Source organism: Momordica charantia (genome assembly GCF_013281855.1).
Source record: "Momordica charantia cultivar OHB3-1 chromosome 2 unlocalized genomic scaffold, Mcharantia_2.0 BLBB01000002.1, whole genome shotgun sequence".
Classification (NCBI taxonomy): Eukaryota; Viridiplantae; Streptophyta; class Magnoliopsida; order Cucurbitales; family Cucurbitaceae; genus Momordica; species Momordica charantia.
The window spans coordinates 9,524,826-9,550,348 of record NW_028275160.1 but is presented as its reverse complement, the minus strand read 5'-3'; the positions used below and the strand labels follow the sequence as shown (position 1 = coordinate 9,550,348).

Genomic DNA, 25,523 nt, shown 5'->3' with positions numbered 1-25,523 from the left:
ATCCTTTGTTATGGATTAACTAACTTCATTAGTGATATTATGTAATTCTTTTCACATGATTTTTGTTTGGTTTTAAATATGGTACATGTACAAGTTTATTTTGATTTAAATTGATTGTTTCATTTTCATTTTTATTTTATTTCTACCCATCATAATTTTAACATTCCACTTCTTTAGTCTCTATAGTTTAAAGTTTGTAACAATTTAGTTCTTACGTGAATCACGTAAATCTAAAAATCAATGAGGGCTAAATATATTTATAAATTACAAAAACTAAAACGTTATATAATAAAAATCGAGACTTAATTTTTGTAAGATTTTTCATAGTAAGGACTAAATTGATACAAATTTTAAACTATAAAAGCTAAATTGTTATTTACTAAATTTCATGAATTAAATTACTACCGATTTGAAAATGAAAATACAAGACTAAATTGTTACGTACTGAAGTTAAATTATTACTTTATGTTAAAAGTATAAGACTATTGTGTTTTCTAACCTAAAAAAATTATATTGCCTCTTCTATTAAAATAGACCTTTTGAAACAACTAAATGAAAATAAAGAAATTTATAAACACATCAATCATTTGGGAAATCCACTAAATTTAGGGCTCGTTTCCTAAAAATGGTAATTTGATTGTTATACTTAAATTTTCTTGAACGTGTGAATGCAAATTGAGATTTATACATTTAACGTAATTATATAAAAAGATGAAATACATTTATCCAATGGATAATTTGTACATCAGATCATCAATCTACAAAACATCATAACAAGTCCAAGACCATGTAAACTTTTTTAAGTAATTTTTTTTCAATATTATAAACAAATACAAACGAGAGGGAAAGGAACAGATTCGGAGTAAGAAACATAACAAAAATATGAGAAATAAGAGAGAAGAGAGGATGAAATATTCCCAGAAAAAAGGATTCAGCATTCCTTTTCTAATATCTTGTACGGCTCCTCACCCTGCAAATATTGGCTCCTCTAATCATCAACCTAAGTTATCGGGACCCGTCGAATAACAAGGTGAAACAAACAGAATTACCTTGGTGAGCGAGAGTAAGAAGGTGAACGGGAATGAGAGCGAGAATGGCTTCGAGAGTGAGAGTGAGAATGAGAGCGAGATCGAGACCGGGAATGAGAATAATATCTCCGCGAACCCCTACTCCTACTTCTACTTCTACTCCTACTCCTACTCCTACTCCGGCGGTATCTTCTGCAGTAATCAATCGAAGGTGTCGATGTATAATTGCATATCACAGATTAAAAATCTTACATTTTTTCATTAAAAAGTTGGAATATAACTTACCTACGAGGTGATCGGCTGTAGCTTTTACTGCGGCTCCGACGCCTGTGACCATTTAATCGGCTAGTTTCTGCTAGCTTTTCAAGTCTCTGGCGCTCCTGCTCTCTCTTTTTAGCCATTTCTGCTGCTGTATCTTTCTTAACTGCATGGGATCATCCAATTGTTCGATCATCATAAATGCCAGAGACGATTTTAAAAGATCTTGAAATAAAGATGACTCCATCCCAAACATTGAGAAGAGGAAGATATAAGATTATTATCTTCAAAGAACAGATGCGTGGAAGCCCCTCCCCACAATGAAAAATGTAGATGATCTATGGTACATACTTTGTTTATTAAGCTGTTGACTCATGATTCTCTTTAGTCGTTCTTGAGGAGTTTCTTTCTTTTCTCCCTGTTTTAAAGGCCCTCCAGAAGAACTTGCCTTAGTTAACTTTGCAAGCGCTGACGACGTACTGTATAAGGAAATAAATGTCCCTAATTATTTTGAAAACTTCACAATATTCTAACTTCATATGCAGAAGGCAACAAACATTAATATTGGAAATTTTGAAGACTGGAAAAAGTGGATCAGCTTCAGTACAAAGGACTTGAAACTAAAGTAAATTGAGACTTCATAAATACCTTGCTGATGGTTTTACAGCTCTGCCGCTCTTATCTTTATCAAGTGTCACGCCAGATGCTGGATCGATATGCAATGCCTCGAGTATACGACCAGCACCAGATGATGGCCTGCAGGAAAGGACAAGATCAGAGATGCATGCCCATTATAAAAAAGTTCCATGCATATTTGCTAGTGATTATGTTTAAATCCATTTTAGGGAATATCTGAGCTTCAAAAAGGAAGCCTCCTTCCATCTTGCCGTGGGCAGTTACGCTGATAATCCTAGGCCTGATCTATACTAAACCACACAAGTTTGCCTCAGGTAACAAAATGGGAGAAAGCTGCAGCAGAGTAAAGATTGTCCAATCTATCTTCGCAAGAATGAAAGGTCGAGTGCTCCGACCGGTTTAACATATCAGGCTGAGATGGAGGAGATGGTGGTGGAGATAGTCCTTCTAGCCTCGGTTCCTTGCTTTCGCCAGAGCCCCCAAATTCTGTGATAAATTCAATTTTAGGAGTCCTTGGTTTGTTTCGATGATCATCAGAATGCCCACGAGAATGACGCCTCGAGTGTGATGGGGAATGCGATCTGGACCTTGATCTGCAGAATAATAGGAATGGAGTTGCTTTTTTTAAATAATAAAACTAGTAATTTTAAAATCCATTTTTGTCCACAGGATACGCAAACCATGCTAGAAAGTTTCCATCAAAAGACATACCTTCTAGAACGTGGATAAGCATCATAAGTTGGACTACGTCGAGACTCTCTACATGTGAAAATAGAATGCATGATTATAGCTCGTTAAAAGTAAACTGCCCAGTGCCCTATCATACCACTGAACAAAAGTGAACATTTATCCTTTCACATATCACAAAAATTTGCAGAATTATACCGGTAAGGATCATGATGGAGAACTCTGGTACCAGTAATTCGTGCAGCTTCTCTTTCCCTTTCCCGTTCCATTTGAGATGCTTTCCTTCTTTCCTTGCGACTTAGCTTTCTCTACGAGTTTCACATTTTAGGCTTAAGAGATTATTGACTATCAGAAAGCTGAAAAAAATCTGTGGTATTGTTAATAACCATAATGGGAGTGACTTACTATTGCAGGATCACCTTTGATTATTTCCTTTTGCCTCTTCTCTTCCTCTTTAGCCTTTTTATCCATGTAAACAAGCCAACCATATCTTTTGACTCCGAACTCTTTTGCTATTACCTCCATTCCTTCGTCATTACTGTCATCACTGTTAAAATCTTCCTCCTCTTCATCCTCGTCCTCATCATCTTCACTAGCATTATCATCTGCATCTGAATTTGATTCCTCCTTCACATCCGCCTCATAAGAAAATGCCACTTGTGAATATGATCCCTTGCTTGCAGCAGAAGGAGGCTGCGGTTGCTGAGATCTTCACATATTCACAACACAAGAAAGACCATAAAGAATTATATAGAATTCAGCAGCAGCAATTCCACCCATAAAACTAATGAGGAATAAAAATTAAATTCCTAATTTTATCAGTCATTTTATAAATTTCATTATTATATTTAATAAGAATCTTATGTGACATCTATCTCATGGACATGCATATTAAACCACATACTAATATCAAGAACGGGTAACTTAAAATTTCTATTATATACAAATGAAATTTTAATGGCGAGAAAAAAAAAAGTTCTGAAATTTTAATGGCTGAGTACAAAAACTTGCAAAGTTAAAGCAAAAAAACAGATAGGGATGACTGAAGTCCTCGTAGGGTCCAAAACCCTACACAAGCGAGGTGGAGAATCCTAGTTTAAAATAAGGCCTGTGGAAAAAAATTCTCACAATTTTTTCAGGGACTGGAGTGGAGAATAATTCTCATTCAGTCTCAACCATAACCCAAAAAAATTTCTAATTATTATACATTTATTAAATTTTGCCATTTATTTATCATTAATATGTAATAAATATTTTGTAAACTAAAAAATATAAAATTTTAATGTATATATAAATATTTAATTAATTTTTCATCCAAACACAAAAAATAAATAAAATAATCCATCAACAATAATAATTAGAGGAAAAGTATAATCGGAGGTTTCAGATTTTTCCCACATGAAGTTGATATCCAAACAGATTCACAACCTCGGTTCCCTAAATTGAGGAATAGGACAAAGACGGAGAGTACATCCCTAACTTGAACTGCCCTGTTTCACCCCAATATCATCTATAAAATGATAAAACATAAGGAAAATACTTGGCTCCTCACCAGTAAGGAGGAATCTTGTCCACACCACCATTTAATATTTGACAACTCATCCTTTTTTAAAACACTTTTTGTTTTTGCATTTCCCTCTCTTAGTTGTCAAATATTTAATGGTGGTGTGGACAAGATTCCTCCTTACTAGTGGGGAGCTAAGTATTTTCCAAAACATAATATTTGGAAGTATAGAGAACAAAACAGAAGACAGAAAGGAAACTATAAGGACCAAAGACTACAGAGCAAAGTAGAATTTTACATCCAAAAAAATTGCATCAATCTAATACAAAATTCACTCTATAAATGGTAAAATATCCTAACATGAAATTAAGGCAGATATTAGTAGAATCAATTGAACAAGGGAGAGTGGAACGTGTTTTCGGAGCTCTTGGTAGATCTCGGTGGGTAAGCAGGTAATGAGTTGTTGGAGGGGGGAAAATACATGCAGAAATATTTCTAAAATCGAGGTGGAGCCAGGAAGTTTTGTCAAGGAGAAAAAAGTGAACCTTCTTTTTTTTTTTTGATAAGAAACCTGACGAGAAAAGTGAATCTTACGTTTGATATAGTTAAAATAAGGTGGAAGAGAACAGTAGTCATCACTAGACCATGTTTTCATGATGGTTGGAACAAAATCGGAAGGCTTTGTAGAACATGATGGGGATGGGTGTATGTTGAATATGAACCCGTGCTGATATGGCCCCATTGAGTTGTCCACACTTATTAATTGGAGTGGGTAGATCATAGGTAGGAGATTTTTTTAAAGTTTTTTTTTAATGAGAAATCAAGCTTTCATTGAAGAAAACAAAAATGAAAGAGAACAAAAGAACAAGTCGAAGGGTGGAGATTTTTCAAAAGATGGAACTTGAAGGAACATTTTGGAAAGCTAAAGTGGTTCCAAGTCATGGTGGATGAATAAAATTGCTTACTAATGAACATGTTGAAGGCTATATCAAAAGGGCAAGAAGAACTATTAACTTAGAAGAACGTATAGGGGCAAGTATAGAAGCGGGAAAAATATTATTGCAGGTTTATTCCAAGTGAAATAGAAGTTGTTAGAGATGAAGAAAGAAGGATGGTGCCAGTTGGTGGAAACACTGTTTTCTAACAGCTTGTTGATTGAAAAAGTGGACAAATTTTATGGTGGTTTTTCCTCTAAAACTACCTTGAAATTGTATGATGTAAATACTGATTCTTGTTTGATCGGTGCTAAAATAAGGGTGGATAATTCTGTTCATACAGGATGAATGAATAGACGTCTGATTTATCTAAAAATAAAGATGAAAGATGAGTGGAAAAAATTAAGTTCAAGGGGTATTTGTTTGGCCTTCCAAGTAAGGAGAAAAATCTCTTTGGAGGAAAAAAGGGGGATAGTCAAATGAATAAAAATGTAGGACCAACTGGATTTGTGGTAAGAACATCATGAAGAGGGTTGAAGATGACAAAACAGTCTTGATTCTCTTGAACGAGCAGGAAGATTCTGGGTGGCTGGAAAATGTTTTGGTACAGGCTGGAACTGAAAGATGAACAGTTTGCTGTTTTAAGACTTCAAGATAAGTAGATTTGTTGGATAATTGGAAACCAGGCTAAAAAATCTGAAAGGAAACTGAAAACCGGGTGAAAGGGATGGAAAATTACAGAAAGGGGCTAAAGATGATGGCATTAATGAGGTGAAAATCAATGATGGAAGGAGAAGCGTCTGTCAAATGAAGAGGTGGAAAAGGGACAGCTTTTATTTGAACAAACCTAGCTGATTTTACTTTGAAAATCAGTGTCATTAAAGCATTTTCATTAAGGAAAAAGGAAGGAAAGAGGGAAAATTTTGAAGAAGAAATTGGCAACAAACCCTAAATGATTCAGATTAAAGAATGGTGACCATTGGTCACATTAAGAAAAGGAAAGTTAGAAGAAAATGAATTTATCAAAACAAGTATCTTTGAGCCAAGCAAGAAAATAACAAGTAAAACATGCATGCACTTCACAAAAGAAAACCTTAACTTTTTTTTTTAATGCTATACATGCTTGGCAAGAGTACCACAGAGATGCTATAATGAAAAACATTGAAAAACCAGCCATATTCCTTCTATTTGAATTGCCAAAATCCAAACCACCGCAGTTAAAGTGAGAAAGACAAACTTCTAGATAATTCAAGAGAAGTGAACTAGAAAATTTAGAATAAAATATTTAGCCTTATCCATCCATATATATTGAGAGAGAACGAAAAAGAGGAGAGACTGAGAGAGAGAAACCTGTCTGATACAAATGGAGCAGACACCTTGGATTCCATTTCTTGATTTACATGTTGTAAACCATCCTCATCATTAACTGTTGACATGGAAATGTAGAAAGCTTAGTTAAATATTTACATCATCATTATAAAATATACAAAGAAAAATAACCTTTGTCCTTATTGCTCATCGAATAAGGAAAGCTAGTGGGTTTATGCATTGAATTGTTAGAGGATTTAAGAGTTCGATAAAAGTAAAAAGAAGTACCCACATCCTCGACGTCGATGCTTAATTAAATCTCGATAACGCTGAAAATTAACAAACTCTTCTAATTCCTCTTCTTCCTCCGATTTTTCTTGTGTTCGAATATGTCGGGGTTCTCGAATGAAATCAAGCAGGGCACGTCCATCAAATCTGCTCAAAAAATTAACACCTACCCCTCAGCATTAAATCATAAATAATTAGCCAAACGAGAACTTAAAAATCAAACAGTCCTCCAACGATTTACAGGAACGAACCTGTCAATCATTACATCCTGCTTACCATTCCAAGGAATCCTGAGACAGAGGTTACACAAAAAGAAAAAATTAAGACATAAGGTAAAGTTAGAGTTTGGAGCTCAAAAACAGTAATGCCACCAAAATAATAAAACACAATCTGACAATTAACCAAAAAATAAGAAGATAAACCCCAGCCAACAAATGCTCGGATATAACAAAATTCTTACGTGTACCAATTCAGTTAAGGGTGTTACGAGGAGGGTTAAAACATAAAACTAGAACCTCCTGCAATAAAATCCTCAGTTCCTATTGATCCGCAAATAAATACCTCATTTCTCGTTTTAAATTTTAAACACGCAATGAACGAAGTGAAGAAGAAAAAGGTTTCAGGATAGTGATGCAGTTCAACTCTAGCAGCCAATTCCCAAATGGTCCTCAATAACTTTGGAAAAAATAAACGAATTGCAGCAATTCAAATCATCCAGAATTGTATCCTTAAGACAGAAATCAGCCGAGAATAGGATATCCAAGCATTTAGTATCTAATGCCGCTAATAATCAAATGAGAAGCCGAAGAAGAGTTCTTACAGGCCTTGTTGGTCCTGAGTTGCTTGATAGAGACCATCGTCACGGTAAACGCGGCAGCGAGTTCCGACGACCTGGATGGATTGCTGAGGATCGCCACGGCGCTTGGCGAGGAAGACGGCGCGCCTTTGAGCTCGCTTTCGAGCAGCGTCCATCATGTCGTGGACCTTCCTCTCGGATCTCCTCGCCTCGTGCCACATCTCTGGAAGAAGATGCAATTCTAATGGATTTCGATTGAATCGGGGAAAATGGAAAACCTAAACCCTGATCCCCTTCCTCTCCTCGCATGGAACTACGAGTTCCCGATGACGACGACGGTTTGCTGTTCTTCAATGGCATCGGGAAGATTCGGATTCTGGACTCAGTTTGTGTTTTCTAGGCTTCCAGTAATTTGGGCTTTTTTTCTTAGATTGGCCCAATTTATTTTTTTCCCTTTTTTTTCTTTTATTTTTTGTAAGGGTTTTGCAAAACTAAAATTAAAAAAAAAATAATTGCAAAAACTATGATACCCCCAAACTTTCAAAGGTTTTTGGGTTGAATAACCTTTTTTACAAGGCAGTATCGTTTTTTACCCATTTTTTTCAAAATTTATGTTTTCTAATCTTTGTTGAGATCACTTTGGATACCAATTTACTTCCATTATCCCTCCATTCATTTGTTTAGATTTGTTTCTCTTATTTCCTCCGTCTCTTTCTAGAATTTTTTTCACTCTCTCTATTTCCCTCCCCCTCTTTTTCGATATTTATTTTCTCTCTCATTTTCCATTAACTCATCCTTTCTCTTCTTTATTTTCTCTCTTTTGACACTCATTCTTCTCTTTTTCTTGGTTTCTCTTCCTGGAATAAAAGAGAGGAAAGAGAGGGAGAGGGGAGGGAAGAGGAGAGAGAGGGAAGAGAGGAAGACGAGAGATGAATTATTTTTTTATTATTATTATTTTTTTCCATCTTCTTCTTGATTTGTTCAATCATAAAAATTAATTTTCCTCTCTCTTCCGCATACCCTTTTTCCCTCCCTCTAAAAATAGTATTTCCTCTCTCTTTCTCACACCCCTCACTTCACGCCTACATCTATCTCTCTCCTTTACATTCCATGATATGAACCAGCGAGGGTACCATCAAAAGAATCATATATCTTTTATATATATTTGATTATACTTGATTTGATAGACCGTTGATATACATGATTACAAGTGTTAATATATCAACGATATACCTTCTATGAGTGCTAATATACCAAATAACATACTTGATATATATACATTAATATATTTGATTATAACGGCTGATATATATACATTAATATATATGTAAGCATCAATATATATACATTAATATATTTGATTATAACGTACTTGATATACATACATTAATATGTACATTAATATATTTGATTATAATGGCTGATATATTAGCAATATACCTGATATGAATATTGATATACCTAATATATAGTATATAATATGATATATCATTGATATACTTGAAAATCTAGAAGGATAAAATCGAAATAACTAAAAAACGAAAATAATATTTCAAATATTTGTCATATTTACCCGACTCAAAAGTTGTTATATTTGCAAATGTTTTAGCTAACCATTACAAATTTCCTTATTTATATGTAAGCATACTTTTATAAGAAAAATATTAAATAACAAATTTATAAATTAACTTCAATAGTCTTAGTGTTGTTATTAAATGATGACGTGACATGTGTCATTAACAAAGTTGGATTGATTTGACACAATGTAATAGATAAATGATAAAATAAATTAAATTGTTGAACAAGGTAGAGTGGCCAACGTTTGCTCATGTGATGCTCGGGTAGAAAGAGACGTGGATGAACCTTACACCACATTAAAATGAGACGGACTATCAAACCATGCAAGTATAGCAAATAACGGCTTAAAAATTTAATAGCTACTATATAGCCTACACGGGTTCAGCTCATGACTTCTTAAAAAACAAATTTAGGAAGTTTGTGAAGATTAAATAAAATATGTTGAAAGTACTCTCGTGTTGGTTTGTAAGGACATTTCATTTTTAAAAAATAGTTTAGCACAGCGACTTATCTAAGTTAAAAGGAAAATGCCAAAGCCATCAAGTAACAAAATTAAATAGCAAATTCTCATCCAAATGATGTTACATATGCTATCAAAATATTCTTTTTTATTTTCCTTCTTTTTTGAGTTTCTGTGGTGGTAAAAAGCTTTTAAATCCAGACACTAGGGATATTGTTCGTAAAGAAAATTATTCTTCTTGTTCATCTGTTTTTGCTTAACACGATAATATATATTAGGTCTTTAAGATTCTATATGAGCGTAAGATTTAAAACTATAACAACGTAGGATTCACTTTAATCAACACTAGAGCTAACATGGAGAGATTAATTATGAGAACAAATCTATATCTATACTATATTTAAATGGGACTATGGAGGAGAATCTTCACCTCTCCATTTTGTCCCCAACTTTTAAATGCATACTTATTTTGCCCTTCAAATTTCTACGAAAGACACGACTGTTCGAGTTAAAGTGTTTGTTGAGATAAAAAATCCAAAAAAGTTGTGACCATTTGATGAAACAAGGAGTTTAATCCAAAATAGTTGTAATTGTTCGAATAAAAAGATGTGTTGAGAGAAGTTAATCCGATGAAAAGTACAAGTGTTTGATGAAGTGATGCATCTATCCACGTATAAGTGCCATAACAAATAATCTACAAAAACCTCCTCATTTTGCCCACAACTTTTAAATACATACCTATTTTGCCCTTTAATTCTACAAGAGACACGACTGTTCGAGTTAAAGTGTCTGTTGGGATAACAAATTCAAAAAAAGTTGTGACCATCCGATGAAACAAGGAGTTTAATCTAAAAGAGTTGTAACTGTTCGAGTGAAAAGATGTGTTGAGAGAAGTTAATCCGATGAAAAGTACAACTGTTTGATGAAGTGATGCACGTATAGGTGCCATAACAAATAATCTATAAAATGAAATATTATGTGTTTTTCTTTCACCTAAAACTCATTTCCAAAATATTAATGAAGATTTTTCTTATCTTCATGAGTGAACACTGAACCATGTCAAAAGAATATTTGAGAATCCAGAAACATATTTAATCGATTAAGAGGTAGAGTAACAAAATTATGTATTCCTATCATCTTCAACTTTTATTATTTTAGATTATTTTAATATTTTTATGTGGATTACTTTTAAGTTATATATTCATGATACGTTCTGTGTTTTTATATTTAGTTAATGTTATTTTCAAATTTGATTTAATATTTAGTTAATGTTCTTTTCACGTTTTAAAATATATTCATGTTATATTTTAGTATTAGTTTTCTTATTTATCTTAATATGACTTTTTGATTGCTGTTGTTCTTATTTTATTTTTTTGGTCATATGATTCTTTATCCCACATTTTTTCAATGATTTCATAGTAGTACATAGTATTCAGTTTCTTTCTCAAATTTCAATTCTTTAATTTTGGTTCATTCTTCCTTATTACATAATATACAAAAGATAAAAGAATGAGTAAATAATTTAAGAAAACACACAAAAAAGATTCTTGTTGTTTTCTTTTTTAAAAAAAATTGACAACGAATAATAATTGTCCGGTTCAAATGAATTTTGCATTGAAATTATGTTTGCATAGATAGTAATGAATCATCGTTGGCAGAAGTTCAGGAGAGAGCAATATAAAGTTTTCACTTTAAAAATGTTTTAAAAAAATAATTATTGAAACTAATAATTAATAAATTTAAGATGAAAGAGACAGATCCTCATTCATATAATTAGATAAGATTTTTTTTTCTTATTTACTATTTTGGTTTAATTTATTTTTACGTCATAAACTTCAATTTTTGTATCGAGTCTATTTTATTTATAGTTTTTTAATATCAAAACATTATTTCTTTAACTACATAATATTACCTTAATATATTTAATTGTACCATCCATTTTTTAAATCGTCTAACAGTTTTGTATCCATATTTAGATTAAGAACGTTGTTAATAATTGTGCTAGCTATAGATTGTATTTTTTAATTATTATTATATTTATCCTTTTAAAAATAGAAAAAATATATTTGATTTTTCAATTTTGGAAAGTAGCTTAAGAGTAAAAATAAGTAATTTTATTTGTTCCAATCATTTAATATTTAATTATAATTTTGATAATCTAACAAATTATTTCACTATTGTTCGAATTTTTAGTTACATAATTTGATTTAATTTATTATGTCTCAATTAACAATAGACTTGATTATCAAAAATTGATAACCACATTAATTATTTCGAGTAGGATTCTTTAAACTTGCAGCACAATCCACCAAAGATGGATCGTGGTAAAGAAGTTCGGAATAAAGAAGTAAGGATTGGCAATGAACAATATCAACCTGCACCAGGCTACCTCAAGAACATCCTATATTTGTCTCCCTACTTCCGAAACCATATGGGAGGATCTATCTATGGATTTTATCTTGGGATTATCCAAAACCCAACGCGGTTTCGACTCGGTTTTGGTGGTAGTTGACTGTTTCAGCAACATGACACATTTTCTAGCATGCAAAAAATCCTCGGATGCAGTCTATGTTGCCAATATATTTTTCAAAGAGATTGCTCGTCTCCATGGAATACCAGAATCTATTGTTTCAGATGGGGACGTAAAATTTCTTAGTCATTTTTGGAAAACTCTATGGAAGAAGTTTGACACGTCTCTCAAATATAGTACCACAAATCACCCCTAAACAGACGGTCAAACGGAGGTAACGAACAAGACACTTTGGAACCTTATTAGATGCCTATGCAGTGACAAGCCTAAACAATGGGATGCAGCTCTTGCACAGGCAAAATTCGCTTTCAACCATATGCGAAATGGATCCATGGGGAAGTCGTCATTTGAGATAGTTTCTACTAAGCTTCCTCGTCTAACTGTTGTCTAAAGACGTCTTTAGTTATGTCTCTAAATATTTTATCTGACAAACTAATAAAGGTACCACTCAAAATACTGTCCTCTATACTCCTCTCCCTTTACCGGCAACAATTTGGGAGAATTTATCTATGGACTTCATATTAGAATTGCCCAAAACTCAAAGAGGTTTTGATTCCGTCCTAGTCGTAGTAGACCGTTTTAGCAAAATGGCTCACTTTCTTGCTTGTAATAAAACTTCAGATGTCGTTTGTGTGGCTAATATTTTTTTCAGGGAAGTGGTACGCCTTCATGGCATTCCTAAGTCTATTGTTTCAGATCGAGATGTAAAGTTTCTTAGCCACTTCTGGAAGAAACTGTGGAAGAAATTCGATACAACTCTAAAATACAACACCACCAGCCGCCCACAGACAGATGGTTAGACAGAAGTCACAAATCAGACTCTAGGCAACATTATTCGATGTCTATGCAGTGATAAACCTAAACAGTGTGGGATCTCGCTCTTGCTCATGCAGAATTCGCTTTCAATCATATGCAGGTTTACACTAAACTCCCACCGCTTACAATAGATCTAGCGAATTTACCTTCTTCTGTGGATTGCAGTATGGAGGCTGCAGCTATGGCTGAAAGGATACTAAAACTTCACCAGGAAGTGCGAGAGCAGATTGAAATCAACAATAAAAAATATAAGGACGCAGCAGACAATAAGAGAAGACCAAAGGATTTTAAACCGGGAGATCTAGTTATGATCCATTTACGGAAAGGACGAATACCAGCAGGATCATACAACAAACTCAATAAGAAGAAAATTGGTCATTTTGAGATTCTGAAACAATATGGACCTAATGCCTATCATATAAATCTACCTCTGTCAACTTCAGTCCTATATTTAATATTGCTGATATTACTCCATACGAAGCTCCAGACTCGTTCACACTTACTTCAAAGAAACTCGAGGACGAGTTTGTTTTCAGAGGGAGGCAATCTGATGTAATCCGGAACTATGATTAGTTAGTTAGGTGTTAGTTGTTCGGTTGGTTTAGTTATCGAGTTTGTTTGTTTTAAAACTGTTTGTGTCCTCCTATATAAAGGAGGCTTCTCTTTGTATTTGGGTAGGTTTTAATAAGAATTCTAATCTTCCTAAATTGGTCTGCACCACAATTATATCTCTTCCAAAGCTACTTACACAAGCATTTTTGTACTGATTTTTTTTATTACAATAATAACAAATTTAAGTTTACTTTATTACTATATTATTGATAGTAAATATTTTTTATTATAATAATTTATTTAAAAGTAATAAAAATGAATATAATTAAAATAGAATTACATCAATTAAAATACATTTTTATGGGAACAACCCTCCTTTAATATAAACTATTATTAAAATTTATTATTCTACTATTTAATAATAATGAATTTTAAAAAAAAATTATTGATCACGATGACTTTTACTAAAAAAAAACCCTAACCAACTCTTGAGAACCAGATTCAACCAATAACATTAATTTTTCTAGGCATATCCCCTCAAACAAGACCAATGCTTCAGTGGAAAACATATATCAAGCGTGTGTTTGAGAATGATGGTAGAACTAGTCATTTTAAAAAAAGAGATTTAAGTATAATTGATTTTCCAAAATCACCATTCAACTGGTAGATTTTTAGTGATTTCAAACTTTCGAAAATTAATTTTCTAATATGCAAAACATAATCAATAAAAAATGAAATGATTTTCACAATGGCAAAAGTAATTTTGATTATGCCAAAATCACTCTCAAACACACCTCAAACCGTTGATCAATTTTCCTTTTACTAACGCTAAATTGATATCATTATTAGTTGTAATTTTAAATAACAAATTACATCATTCTAAGGATATTGTACTACTAAAATTGCAATTTTGAATGAAGCCCATAATAATATTCACTCTTTCCTATAAAACAGCAAATTGAAAGAAGCAATCAAGGCCAAAATAAATCTGTCCCACTATATCTCTGTCTTGTTCCAACTTGCAAATGCCTATAAACAGCAAAGAAACAAAGGCCATATAATCAAACACAAATCTCTCCCTCCCTCTCTTTCTTACAACCATCCATATCCCATAATACTTCAAAATCCAAATTAAACCACTCCATCCCATCCCTTCCTCCTCCATACTCTATCCCATTCGTCTCATCCCGAACCCATCGGCTGATCAAGCCATGGCTCGAGCCTCATTCGTCGCTGCGTGGGCTGCTCTCGTAGCCGTAGTAATGGTCACCTGGGCGGTGGAGGCTGATATAGGTGTGAATTGGGGAGAAATGGCATCGCACCCATTGAACCCAAGCATTGTGGTGAACTTGCTCAAGGACAATGGGATTAAAAAAGTGAAGCTGTTCGATTCGGACTCGTGGACCGTGAGCTCCTTGGCTGGCTCCAAAATTGAGACCATGCTCGGCATCCCTAACGACCAGCTCGCCAAATTTGCGAAGAGCTACGGCGATGCCAAGGATTGGGTTAAGGAGAATGTCACCGCTCACTTGTATGAAGGTGGTGTCGATATCAGGTTTTCCTAATTACATCTTTTCTTTTTTGTCATTTAGATATAAAAATAACTATTTAATCCAATTTACTATGATTTTTTATGAATAATTTTTGTTTGTTATTCATTTCCATGGAGCAATTGTGGGCCAAATCATATCAACTAAATGAACATATATATTAAATTCTTTTCCATTTTAATATTATATATATATTAGTGGTATTTCGTTGATATTTTTCATATTTTGTCGATTTTCTTATACTAGGGTGGAAATATAGATTTACCTCTCATGTCGATGTCGAACCCATGAAAACATGGTATGTCCATAGAAATGTTACATGAATGTCACTAGTTCTTTGCGTTGCATCGGCCTTTTTTCTTTTAATTGCATTATTTATTACTAAATTTGATTGATTTTGTGACTAATTTTCAGAGTATTCTCATGCCTGATATCATTATTTTATTCATCAAGTTTCATATGATTTTTCTATTAATCCTCATATTGAATCATTCCTTTAAAACCAACTAACTTTCAAAATCTTCACAGGTATGTAATCGTGGGAAATGAACCATTCTTGGCGGCCTACAACGGAAGCTTTACAAAACTCACATTACCAGCCATACAAAACATACAAAAAGCTATAAACGCCGCCGGTCTCGGCCAGAAAATCAAAGTAACGACGGCGCTCAACGCCGACGTCTACGAGTCGCCTTCCAACCAGCCCTCCGACGGGCGATTCCGATCAGACATTGCCGACCTTATGAAAGACATCGTCGAGTTCCTCACTAGCAACAAGGCTCCCTTCATGGTCAACATCTACCCCTTCCTCAGCCTCTACCTGAACCCCGACTTCCCGGTCGACTTTGCCTTCTTCGATGGGGCCGGGAAGTCGATCAACGACAAGGGAAAAACATACAGCAATGTTTTTGATGCAAACTATGACACACTTGTTTGGTCGTTGAAGAAGATTGGGCTACCTGATATGAAGATCATTGTTGGTGAAGTTGGGTGGCCAACAGAGGGGAGTAACCATGCAAATGCAAAATCCGCCCAAAAATTTTATGATGGGCTGTTTAAGAAGCTGGCCGCCAAGAAGGGGACTCCAATGAGGCCGGATGAGAAGTTTGAAGTGTATTTGTTTGGACTTTTAGATGAGGATATGAAGAGCATTCTCCCCGGGTTCTTCGAGCGCCATTGGGGTATTTTCAGGTACGACTAAAATCATCATTCAACTCAAAAGCTTAACAAATTTATTTAGTTTGTTCTGATGATGCATTTGATGGGTTAAATAAGATTTAGTCCAAATCTAGAGCTAAAGTATTTGTTTTGAAGAGAGCAAATAGCTAGACACCAATCTCAAACCTAAATTAGTCTAAGTCATACACGATGTTGTTATTTAAATGTCATGTCATTGTTTCAATTTCACGTTGCGCTAAGTCATCATTTGTTAAAAAATCAATCTGTAGCATTTAAATTTAAGTATATCATATAAACCATTGTACGTAAGGTCACTTTTCTTTACATGCCCCTTCAAGATCGTTACTGGTTTGAGCGTTTTTGGGTTCATATCAATATTCATGAGGTTCCATTTCAAAATCAATTGACAATAAGAGGAGTAGTCAATGTCTATTATAAACCATTGTAAGGTCCGTTTTCTTTTCAACGTGGGATCCTTAACACCTGGTAAGGATATTATATAATTCAGTCGTGTATTGTTAATAGATATGACGGGAAACCGAAGTTTCCAATGGACATCACGGGCCAAGGGAACGACAAGTGGCCAGTGGCGGCGAAGGGAGTTCAGTACTTGGAACACAAATGGTGTGTGGTCAAGGACAGCGTCAAGAACTTGAGCAAAATAGCTTACCTGATTGACTTTGCTTGTTCACAGTCGGACTGCACAAGCTTGGTGTATGGATCTTCCTGCAACAACTTGAGCACAAGAGGGAACATGTCTTATGCTTATAACATGTATTTCCAGGTTCAAGACCAGAGCGTCGAGGCTTGCGTTTTTGATGGCTCCTCTCAAATTGTCACCAAGAATGCCTCTGTCGGCACTTGCTTGTTCCCGGTTCAGATCGTCAGTGCCGCACAACGGTTGACGATGGTGGCGGGTTTTCTCGGGACTGCTCTGGTTGGCCTTGTGTTGAGCCTGGTTGTTTAAGTGTAAGCACCAATGATCAGCATGTGTTGGTATAGAAAATATTTAGGTGATTATCTGTCAGCAACATTGCTGACCGCCACTAAAAAAAAGATATGTTTTCAAAAATTTAAAAATTTATCAAATTTTTATTGGTGGTGAGCATGAAGAATGTGCTGACCGATAAACATTTAAACATTGTTCATTCAAATCTTTTTTAGATATATATACTTTATATAAAAAATGAACCGCAGGAGAGAAAGTTTCTCTCTCTATTTTTCCAATTTTGTTTTTTTTCCTCTAAGTCATTTATTGTAATTTTTTAAATTTTTTTAGTAGTATGATACGACTTTGCGTTGAACTTGTAAACAAATTGAGAAGAGACATTGAAATAGAACAATTTTTTTTATTTGCAATTATTTATATATACGTCTACCGTCAATCTAATATATTACAATCAACCAATTTAATTTTTACAGATATCTTATACTAAATTCCAATTCATTTGCCTATATCAAAACAAAGTCGACACGTAAGACCCATACCAATTGAGGTGTAAATTTTAAATATGTTTCAATTTGATGACGGAGAAATCTAGTTTGGATTAAATAAAGAAATAATACTTAAAATTATAAAAAGGTTACAAATAATGTAATTTCTAGTTCACTTATCAATTAGCACCACTGGTTTAGTGGTAGAATTGTACCCGCCACAGTACAGACCCGGGTTCGACTCCCGGCTGGTGCAATTATCGTGTGCAGACAAATACTTTAGAATATTACTGGGAGATTTTTCTTTCTTTATACAAGTTTTCTCTGTACTTCTCACAATTGCTCTTTAGAATTCAATAGAAACATCCCCTTAACATGTTGATGTTGATGTTGTTGTACTTAATCCAATATTACACGTACATGCAACTTAATCAAGTAAACAGTTAGAAAATCACAGTTGAACAAAAACTATTCTAATTTAGTTTTATCAAAATTGAAAGACTCGTTGATAACAAAGTTTCATACTTCAAAGCTTAAAAGTCAAGCTGCCCACGTCACTTTGTGATGGTGGCTATAGAGAAATTTGACTAGAATTTTCAAAATGTTTCTAAAAAATAGATTATAACCTTTTAAAAATTACTTTTACAAACAAAAGATCGAAAACAAAATTCACAATATATTTTCTTTTCTTCTGTATATAGACATATATATGTGTGTTAACATCGCTTAATTTAGGACTCGTTTGATACTTTTTTTTTTCTTCTTTCTCATTTCTTCTTTTTTAATTAAAAAACAAAATAAAACAAAATTATGTTAAAATATCATTTCTTATTTCTTCTTCAATTGTTGCGTTTTTTTTTTTATTATTATTGAATGAGAAACAAAAACATGTTAGGTTAAAAAAAAAGTAAAAATTCTAATATGAAATTTAATTTTTAAAATCAAATATTCAAAATTTTTATGTTATATTTATGTTTTGACTATTATGCATTTTTTAAATAAAGATAATAAAATAACGTTTTTGTCTATGTTTTGAATAAAAAAATAGAAACCGGAAAAAGAAAAAAGAAAATAGTTTTTGTTTTCCCAAAATTTCTACATAATTTTGGAAATGTACCTTTCTTAGAAATGAAAAACAAGAAATAAAAACCGTTACCAAACATTTATTTTTCTCAAAAATTAAAAACGAAAAATAAGAAATAAGAATTGAGAACGTTATCAAATAGGCTGTTAACTAGGAACTACTAAACTAAAATCTATACTATATTAAAAAGGGAGCATCTTGTAATAACATTTTTAGAACATTATACCCACTTATCAATTTTTGAATTACTAAACATGTCCTCTCTTATTTTTAATAGCTTTAATTAATAAAAAATAAAAGTTATGGATATGAAAATCTTGAATATGAAAAGTTATGTTTATATTTACTCCTAACAATTTATGATTTTACTTTAATTGAAATTAATGGAATTCAAAATGTATTGGAATCTCAAAAAATTTTCAACTTATATTGATCCTCTACATGTATATATATGAGTTTCTCCCTTCTTCCTCCTACCATAATTTAGCTCTCTTCTTCTTTAGTTTGCTCTAATTTTCATTTCTTGTTTAATGATCAATTCTTATATATTTTATACATATATAGATTTAGTAGTGTTATATTGCACAATGGCGTAGCAGGTTGAGTATTTCTATTTATAAGAGTTGCAAGATAATATTGTTTAAAAGTAGAAGTCGTTGAATTTTACAATTTGATCTCAAACATCAATCTAAGGTGGGCAATATCTAAGAACTTCAGTATTGAATCATTCCTATAAATGTTATAAGTTATTTTACAATTAGTATTGTTATTATTTATTATTCAAAAATTTTGAAATTTAATTATTACTCAATTTTAACATTAAGCAATAATGCTATTATTCGTATTTTTTTGAATTTTATTCAAATAAAAGAGCATATTTTTAGCCATTGTTAAATTACAAGTAGCTAAAAAATAATATTTTAATATACATAGGAATATTTTATTAGAAATTTACATACATTGATTTAGAAATTTGTTAAATTAAAAATCTTTTAAGTATATTTCTATAGATAACTATAAATTTATTATAACTTAATACAAATTAAAATATTAGAACAAATTAATATGGATTATTGATCAATTTTTCTCTTATTTGTGAAAAAAAAAACAGAAAACAAAAAATATCTCCTACCAACATTAAGCAATGATACTATTATTTTTATTTTTTTCAGCTTTATTTAAAGAAAATAGCATATTTTTAAATATTTTTAAATTAAAAGTAGCTAAAAATGATATTTTAATATGCATAGTATTTTTTAAAATATTATATGAAATCAATCTGTTAAATTAGAACTCTAAACTATATTTCTATTGATAATTGTAAATGTGTTATAACTTATTAAAATTAATATAACAAATTAAAAGTGGATTAAATATAAATATTATAATATAATAATTTTTTATTATAGTAATTAATATATTTATTAATTAAATGCACAGAGATAATAAATAAAATCATCTTATAAATATAAAATTATGAGTATCTATTGTTTTAAAGAAAAATGGATATGTTCCTAAAGCTAAAAAGTATGGGAAAAAATCAATTATATTTTTATTAACTAAAATATCATGGTTGGAAAATCAATTTTATATAAATGAAAATTTAAATCCACCTAATAAATATATAGAATTTTAAAAAATTGGATGGGAAAAGTTTTGTCATTTCACTTTCTTCAAATATTTTATTTTTAATTATAACTAACTATAGAGCTTCAATTTAGTTTAAATTTCAAAAGTTTTAATACATTTTTCTTAAAATAAAAAGTATATTTTTTTTCTAACATTATTTCACCAACAAAATTGGGATATATAGTTCTATCCATTTATAAACATTGTTTTAAATTTGTTACTTTTGATATATTTTTTCAATAAATAGTGATATTTTTATTACTTTTTATATTAGTGAAAAAATAAATAAAAAGAATATCATGCGGTGATATACTAGTTAGTAATAAATGTTCCTTTGTTTAACTTTATTTATGTTAAGTTTTTCATAATTAATTAAAAATAAAAGAGTTTCGGGTTTTTAGGCAAGAAAGGATAGAATAATATTTTTAGAGAAAAATAAATAGTATGGAAGAAGCCAATGCCGAGGAGTAATTAGCCCAATTTCTCTATTTATTTGGCTAAATAGCCAAATACTCAATTATTTCAAATTTTAAGTTTTTTTTTTCTCAAAATGAGCCCATTTTATTTCTATTCATCTATTCTTATTGTCAACTTTTTAAAAAAGTATTTTTGAAACTCTAGTTGAATTTTAAATTTAAGATTTATTTTATAACAATTTTGTTTTTAATTTTATATTTTAAAAATGTAAGTTTTTTTCTATTAACAATTTATTTGTTTAAAAATTTCACTTTTTAATAACATTTCTCTAAGTTTAAAAACAAAAAGATTTTTAAAAACATCTTTCAGTTTTTAAAATAGGGTATAGTTATCAAAATATTTACAAGCCAAATTTAAAAAAAAACATAATAAAATAACTATTAATGGAGTTTATTTCCATTTCCATGGATTATTTATTAACATCTTTATGCATGCCCACTCCAGAAACTTTCCAAATTCAGCGTCATTTCCCACTCTATTTATTTCATATAAAATTATTGTTATTATTATTATAATAATTTATTATTTTTCACATATACCAAAGCTTTAAATTTAATTTCATTCCAAATTTATTCAAAAAAAAAAAAAGTCTTTCCAAATTGAATCACGCCGACTCTAAAATTCAACCGAATTATTTATTCCTAGGCCTGCTCAAAATAAGCCAAAATTTAATAAAATATTTTTAAAATCAATTATTTAATTTAACTAAAATTCAATAAAAATGTTTCTTTTTCGATTTTAATGTTATTAAAATTTCATAATGTATTGATTAAAAATAAAATAATTACTTACTTTTTCTTATTCAAATTTCAAGTCATTACCATCTACGTTGAAATACTATTCTGTTCTCTATACTTATAGTTTTTGTCCATTTTGGATCATGTATTTTCAAAATGTTCATTTTAATCGCTGTATTTTCAACTTTGATTCATTTTAGTTTTTGTACTTTTAAAATATTCATTTTAATTCCTGTACTTTTAAAAAGTGACAAATTCTGTCCATATTTTCAAATTATAACACCAATTCTAGAGAATCTTTTTAATATGAAGTCATTATTACATTTCAAGAAATATATTGGGTGTAATATCGTGTTTAAATTGTGATAGAAAATTGATATTAAAAAATAAAGTTAAGGGAAAAGTAGTTATTTTTTAAAAATAGATAGACCAAAATAAATTTTTTAAAAATAAAAGGACTAAAATGAACTAAAATTGAAAATATAGAAACTAAAATGAACTTAAAAGTACAAAAATCAAACAAACTAAAAGTGAAAATACAGAGTCCAAACTAGTATTTTAATCTAAATATAATATTCTCTAACGAAAATCTAAAAAATTAGTTTGTTCTACTTTGTCGTAAAATTTATCTGGATGATTAAACTTTTAAATATTTATATTGAGTCTCTAAATTTTAGATTAAAAAAATACTTTCATCCATATTGGCAATTTTTTCCTCGTAATTTTAACCAAAATCTATATCAATTTCAAGAAACAAGAACCAAAACTACTTTTTTTAAAAAAAAAATTGGCTTAAATTTTGAAGAAATTTTTAAAGTGTTTAATTAATTTAAAAAAATCAAAATCAAAATGTTATTGAATTAGGCCTAAGTTTATAATTTAAGCTTAAATACAATAGGTTAAACTACAAATCTAGTCTCTAAAATTTTCAAGTCATGCTAATAGATCACTCAACTTTAAGTTTTGTATCTAATAGATTATCGAGTTTTTAATTTTGTATCTAATAGGTCTTTGTCATATTTAACATTTTACAAAATTCAACAAAATTTTGTGTTTTATAAGACCATACCCAAATTTCGTGTCTAATAGATCTATGAATAATTAAAGTTTTTTCAAATATAACATATGTTCACTCCACAAAATTAAATTCAAAGAATTATTACAGTTTTAAAACTTCAATAATCTATTAAATATGAAATTTAAAGTCCAAAACACTTATTTTTTAAAGTTAATTAAGAATAAATTTAATACATAACCAATAACTTAAATCAACTTGAGCATAGTCGAATTGGTTAAGACAGGGAAAATATCATAGAATTAAAAAAAGGAAATTAATAATAATAACTTAACCAATGGTTCAATAAAATGGATTTAAAATAAGGATCCAAAGCAAGATTTTCAAAAGATTAAGACCAAAAAAAATATGAATATTAAAGGAGGGGGGTAATTGAAGACAGATCATAAAACCAATGACGTGGACCAATCAAAACCAAAACCAAAGTCGCCCCGGGCCCACCCTTACCAAATATCCACCTTATAAGCTTTTTTATATCTCCCCCCCCAAAACCCTCTTATTATAAACAGCCACCCCACAAAAAGTTAAAATTCCAAAAAAAGCCATAGATCCCTCCTGCGAGGTCCCCGGCGAAGGGGCGGCGCTCGGGGCCATGTCCGAGTCCGACCCGTACGCCTACGCGCCGCCGCCGCCACGACGGCCGCCGTTCGTGCCGGCGCCTCTGTACAAGCAGCGATCGTGGTCGCCGGACGCGTCCCGCGACGAGGCGTGGCTGCGGCGGAAAGGGAAGAGCAAGAGCCGCCGGAGCCGGAGCGTGACGGAGGAGGATCTGGAGGATCTGAAGGCCTGTCTCGAGTTGGGATTCGGGTTCGACTCGCCCGAGTTGGACCGCCGCCTCTCCGATACGCTGCCGGCGTTGGGCCTCTACCACGCCGTCGTCAATAAACAGTATTACGATTCCGTCTCCAAGTCAACGACGTCGTTTTCCTCCCCCGACCGCGATTTTCCCTCTCCTCTCGCCAGCCCACTCGCCACTGGTATTGCTTTTTCTTTAATTTTTCAATTATAAGTTTAGTTTCTAATTTTCAATTTTTCTTTTTGTCTATTCAATTTCTCAAACTTTTTTAATGTTTAGCTTAATTAGTTTAGTGTTTACACCACTAAAATTTTAATTAGTCTAAGTTACACTAGTCACATGGTTCTTAAATGACACCTTAAGTAGGACACGGCAAGTATCAAAGAATTTATCGAGTAAATTATGACTTAATTCTTAACTGACAAGATAAGTATTAAGAAATTTATCGAGTAAATTATGACTTAATTCTTAAATGACACTATTTTCATGAAAAAATCTTAAATGACACCATAACTATAAGTAATAAATTTATCGAGTAAATTATTATACTAAAGTCATGATCCAAAACAAAAATGAGATAAAAATCAAATAAAGACTAGACCAAAATTCATTCATTAAAAAATCTTTTGAAAGAAGGTAAAATTTAAACTAAAATTTAGTCAATCAAAACATAATTCAGTGGGTTAAAATACATGTATTCAACTATAAGATCGGAAGTTCGAATTCTCATTTCATAGGGAAAAAAAAATAACTAAAGTTTAGAAACATTCTAAGAAATGAGAAAATTTTTCTGGTAAATTTAATATGTATTTTATGAAAGGTATGCCTAACTTTTCATTTCTTTTCTCTAATATTTACAAGTATGACTTTTTTTTAATGTCTCCCAATACATTCGTTTAATTTATATTATGTTTTTTGGATCAAATTTTAAGTTTTCTACTCCATTATGTTATTTATATAATGTGTTCTTACTATATTATGCTATTTTGTCAAAATTTTAGAACCAAACTTAATTTTAACAAATGGGTTTTTTTTTTTTTTTTTGCATGAATCTGATTGTATTTTTTGTGTTTGGATGGTGGGAAAATGGTGGGAAAATGAAGGAGAAAATGCAGAGGCAGTGAAGACAAGGCTGAGACAGTGGGCTCAGGTGGTTGCCTGTTCGGTGAGAAACTCCTCAACCTAAACCCTAATGATTAACCACGCTGGTTAATTCTAAACTAAACCAGAGTTACAAAATTATTATAAGAAAAAAAAAATAAAAAAAAATCAATGTCCACATCCAACACACCCACCACCGCCCATATCATTACTCTTTATACCCACTCTAGGTTTCAATTATTATTATAATTACAAATTTGGGTAATTTGTTTTAGCAGTGTGGAATTAAAGCAACTTATTAGGGGAAAAAAAGGCTACCATTTTGGTTTGCTTTCTGTTTGTTTCCCGGGAAAAAGAGAGGAAAGGAAAAAGAAGACAGTGGTGGCTGTTTCTTTTTTCTTCTTTTTTAACCTTTTTTTTTGTGTTTTTTTGATTTACTAGGTTTTTTGTATGAATGGTGTTGTAAAAAGGTTAAAAAAGTTGTTTTCTTTTGCCTTTTTCTTGGAATATGTTTTGGACTTTTTTGAGTTTCTAGCTCCAAGTAGTTGAAAGAACATTATGGTTAAGAAAATAATTCTTCTTTTTTCTTTTTCTTTTTTTGTTATATTGATACCGAGATGAAATTTGATGTGGAGATCGATATTTTGGGAAAAATTACAAATGTTATGGGTGTTCAAAAAACCCAATGACTTGAGAATCCGATAAATTCAATTCAATTCGTTCAATTTAGGTTGAGTTATTAACTTGTTTGCATTAGGTTGTTTTTAGCATGTTTATCGAAAAAATAGTTTGGGTTGAACCGAAGCAATTGAAACTTATTGTTGAGTTTTGAAATGTATCCTTTGATAAAATTATAGGAAAAAGTCCATTTTTACCTTCAATTTAGTAAGTTGTACCGATTTATATCCTACTTTCAATTTCTATCACATTATACATTAAACTTTGATGCACTACAATAAAAACTCTGCCATTGCAAAAAATCGTTGCCATAAACACAAAAAGGGTAGGGAAAAATCGTTAGTGCAGACCCATCGGTATAAATATTTGCCTAACGAAACTTTTTATCGCCTGCATAAAATATCTAT

At 31.5% G+C, this 25,523-nt stretch overlaps 3 protein-coding genes across 3 annotated transcripts; 2 read left to right on the top strand and 1 right to left on the bottom strand.

Moving 5' to 3' along the window:
* Positions 1 to 776: 776 nt before the first annotated feature.
* LOC111017913 (CLK4-associating serine/arginine-rich protein) lies at positions 777 to 7,816 on the bottom strand. The gene is made up of 13 exons (XM_022293803.2): positions 7,465 to 7,816; positions 6,896 to 6,934; positions 6,649 to 6,791; positions 6,399 to 6,474; positions 3,015 to 3,318; positions 2,808 to 2,917; positions 2,634 to 2,681; positions 2,318 to 2,515; positions 1,935 to 2,042; positions 1,638 to 1,765; positions 1,314 to 1,452; positions 1,050 to 1,220; positions 777 to 970 (listed from the first exon to the last, which is right to left on the bottom strand). Exons 1-13 carry the CDS (start codon positions 7,659 to 7,661, stop codon positions 946 to 948), a joined length of 1,686 nt encoding a protein of 561 aa, XP_022149495.1. The 5' UTR covers positions 7,662 to 7,816; the 3' UTR covers positions 777 to 945.
* Positions 7,817 to 14,460: 6,644 nt separating this feature from the next.
* On the top strand, positions 14,461 to 17,409 carry LOC111017926 (glucan endo-1,3-beta-glucosidase 8). The gene is made up of 3 exons (XM_022293822.2): positions 14,461 to 14,931; positions 15,455 to 16,117; positions 16,631 to 17,409. The coding sequence occupies exons 1-3, from the start codon at positions 14,588 to 14,590 to the stop codon at positions 17,070 to 17,072; spliced, it is 1,449 nt and encodes a 482-aa protein (XP_022149514.1). The 5' UTR covers positions 14,461 to 14,587; the 3' UTR covers positions 17,073 to 17,409.
* Positions 17,410 to 23,028: 5,619 nt separating this feature from the next.
* On the top strand, positions 23,029 to 25,031 carry LOC148212776 (uncharacterized). Its single transcript, XM_088121287.1, has 2 exons — positions 23,029 to 23,518; positions 24,441 to 25,031. Exons 1-2 carry the CDS (start codon positions 23,134 to 23,136, stop codon positions 24,521 to 24,523), a joined length of 468 nt encoding a protein of 155 aa, XP_087977413.1. The 5' UTR covers positions 23,029 to 23,133; the 3' UTR covers positions 24,524 to 25,031.
* The last annotated feature ends 492 nt before the right edge of the window (positions 25,032 to 25,523 follow it).

Excerpts from the sequence above, each read along its gene's own strand:
- LOC111017913 (XM_022293803.2), bottom strand. The coding sequence starts at position 7,661 with ATGTGGCACGAGGCGAGGAGATCCGAGAGGAAGGTCCACGACATGATG. Across the intron at positions 6,935-7,464 it reads ACTCAGGACCAACAAGGCCT|GATTCCTTGGAATGGTAAGC; the intron begins GTAAGAACTCTT and ends CCTCTGTCTCAG. Across the intron at positions 2,516-2,633 it reads GCTTATCCACGTTCTAGAAG|ATCAAGGTCCAGATCGCATT; the intron begins GTATGTCTTTTG and ends ATTATTCTGCAG.
- LOC111017926 (XM_022293822.2), top strand. The coding sequence starts at position 14,588 with ATGGCTCGAGCCTCATTCGTCGCTGCGTGGGCTGCTCTCGTAGCCGTA. Across the intron at positions 14,932-15,454 it reads GAAGGTGGTGTCGATATCAG|GTATGTAATCGTGGGAAATG; the intron begins GTTTTCCTAATT and ends AAATCTTCACAG. Across the intron at positions 16,118-16,630 it reads CGCCATTGGGGTATTTTCAG|ATATGACGGGAAACCGAAGT; the intron begins GTACGACTAAAA and ends TATTGTTAATAG.
- LOC148212776 (XM_088121287.1), top strand. The coding sequence starts at position 23,134 with ATGTCCGAGTCCGACCCGTACGCCTACGCGCCGCCGCCGCCACGACGG. Across the intron at positions 23,519-24,440 it reads CGCCAGCCCACTCGCCACTG|GAGAAAATGCAGAGGCAGTG; the intron begins GTATTGCTTTTT and ends GGGAAAATGAAG.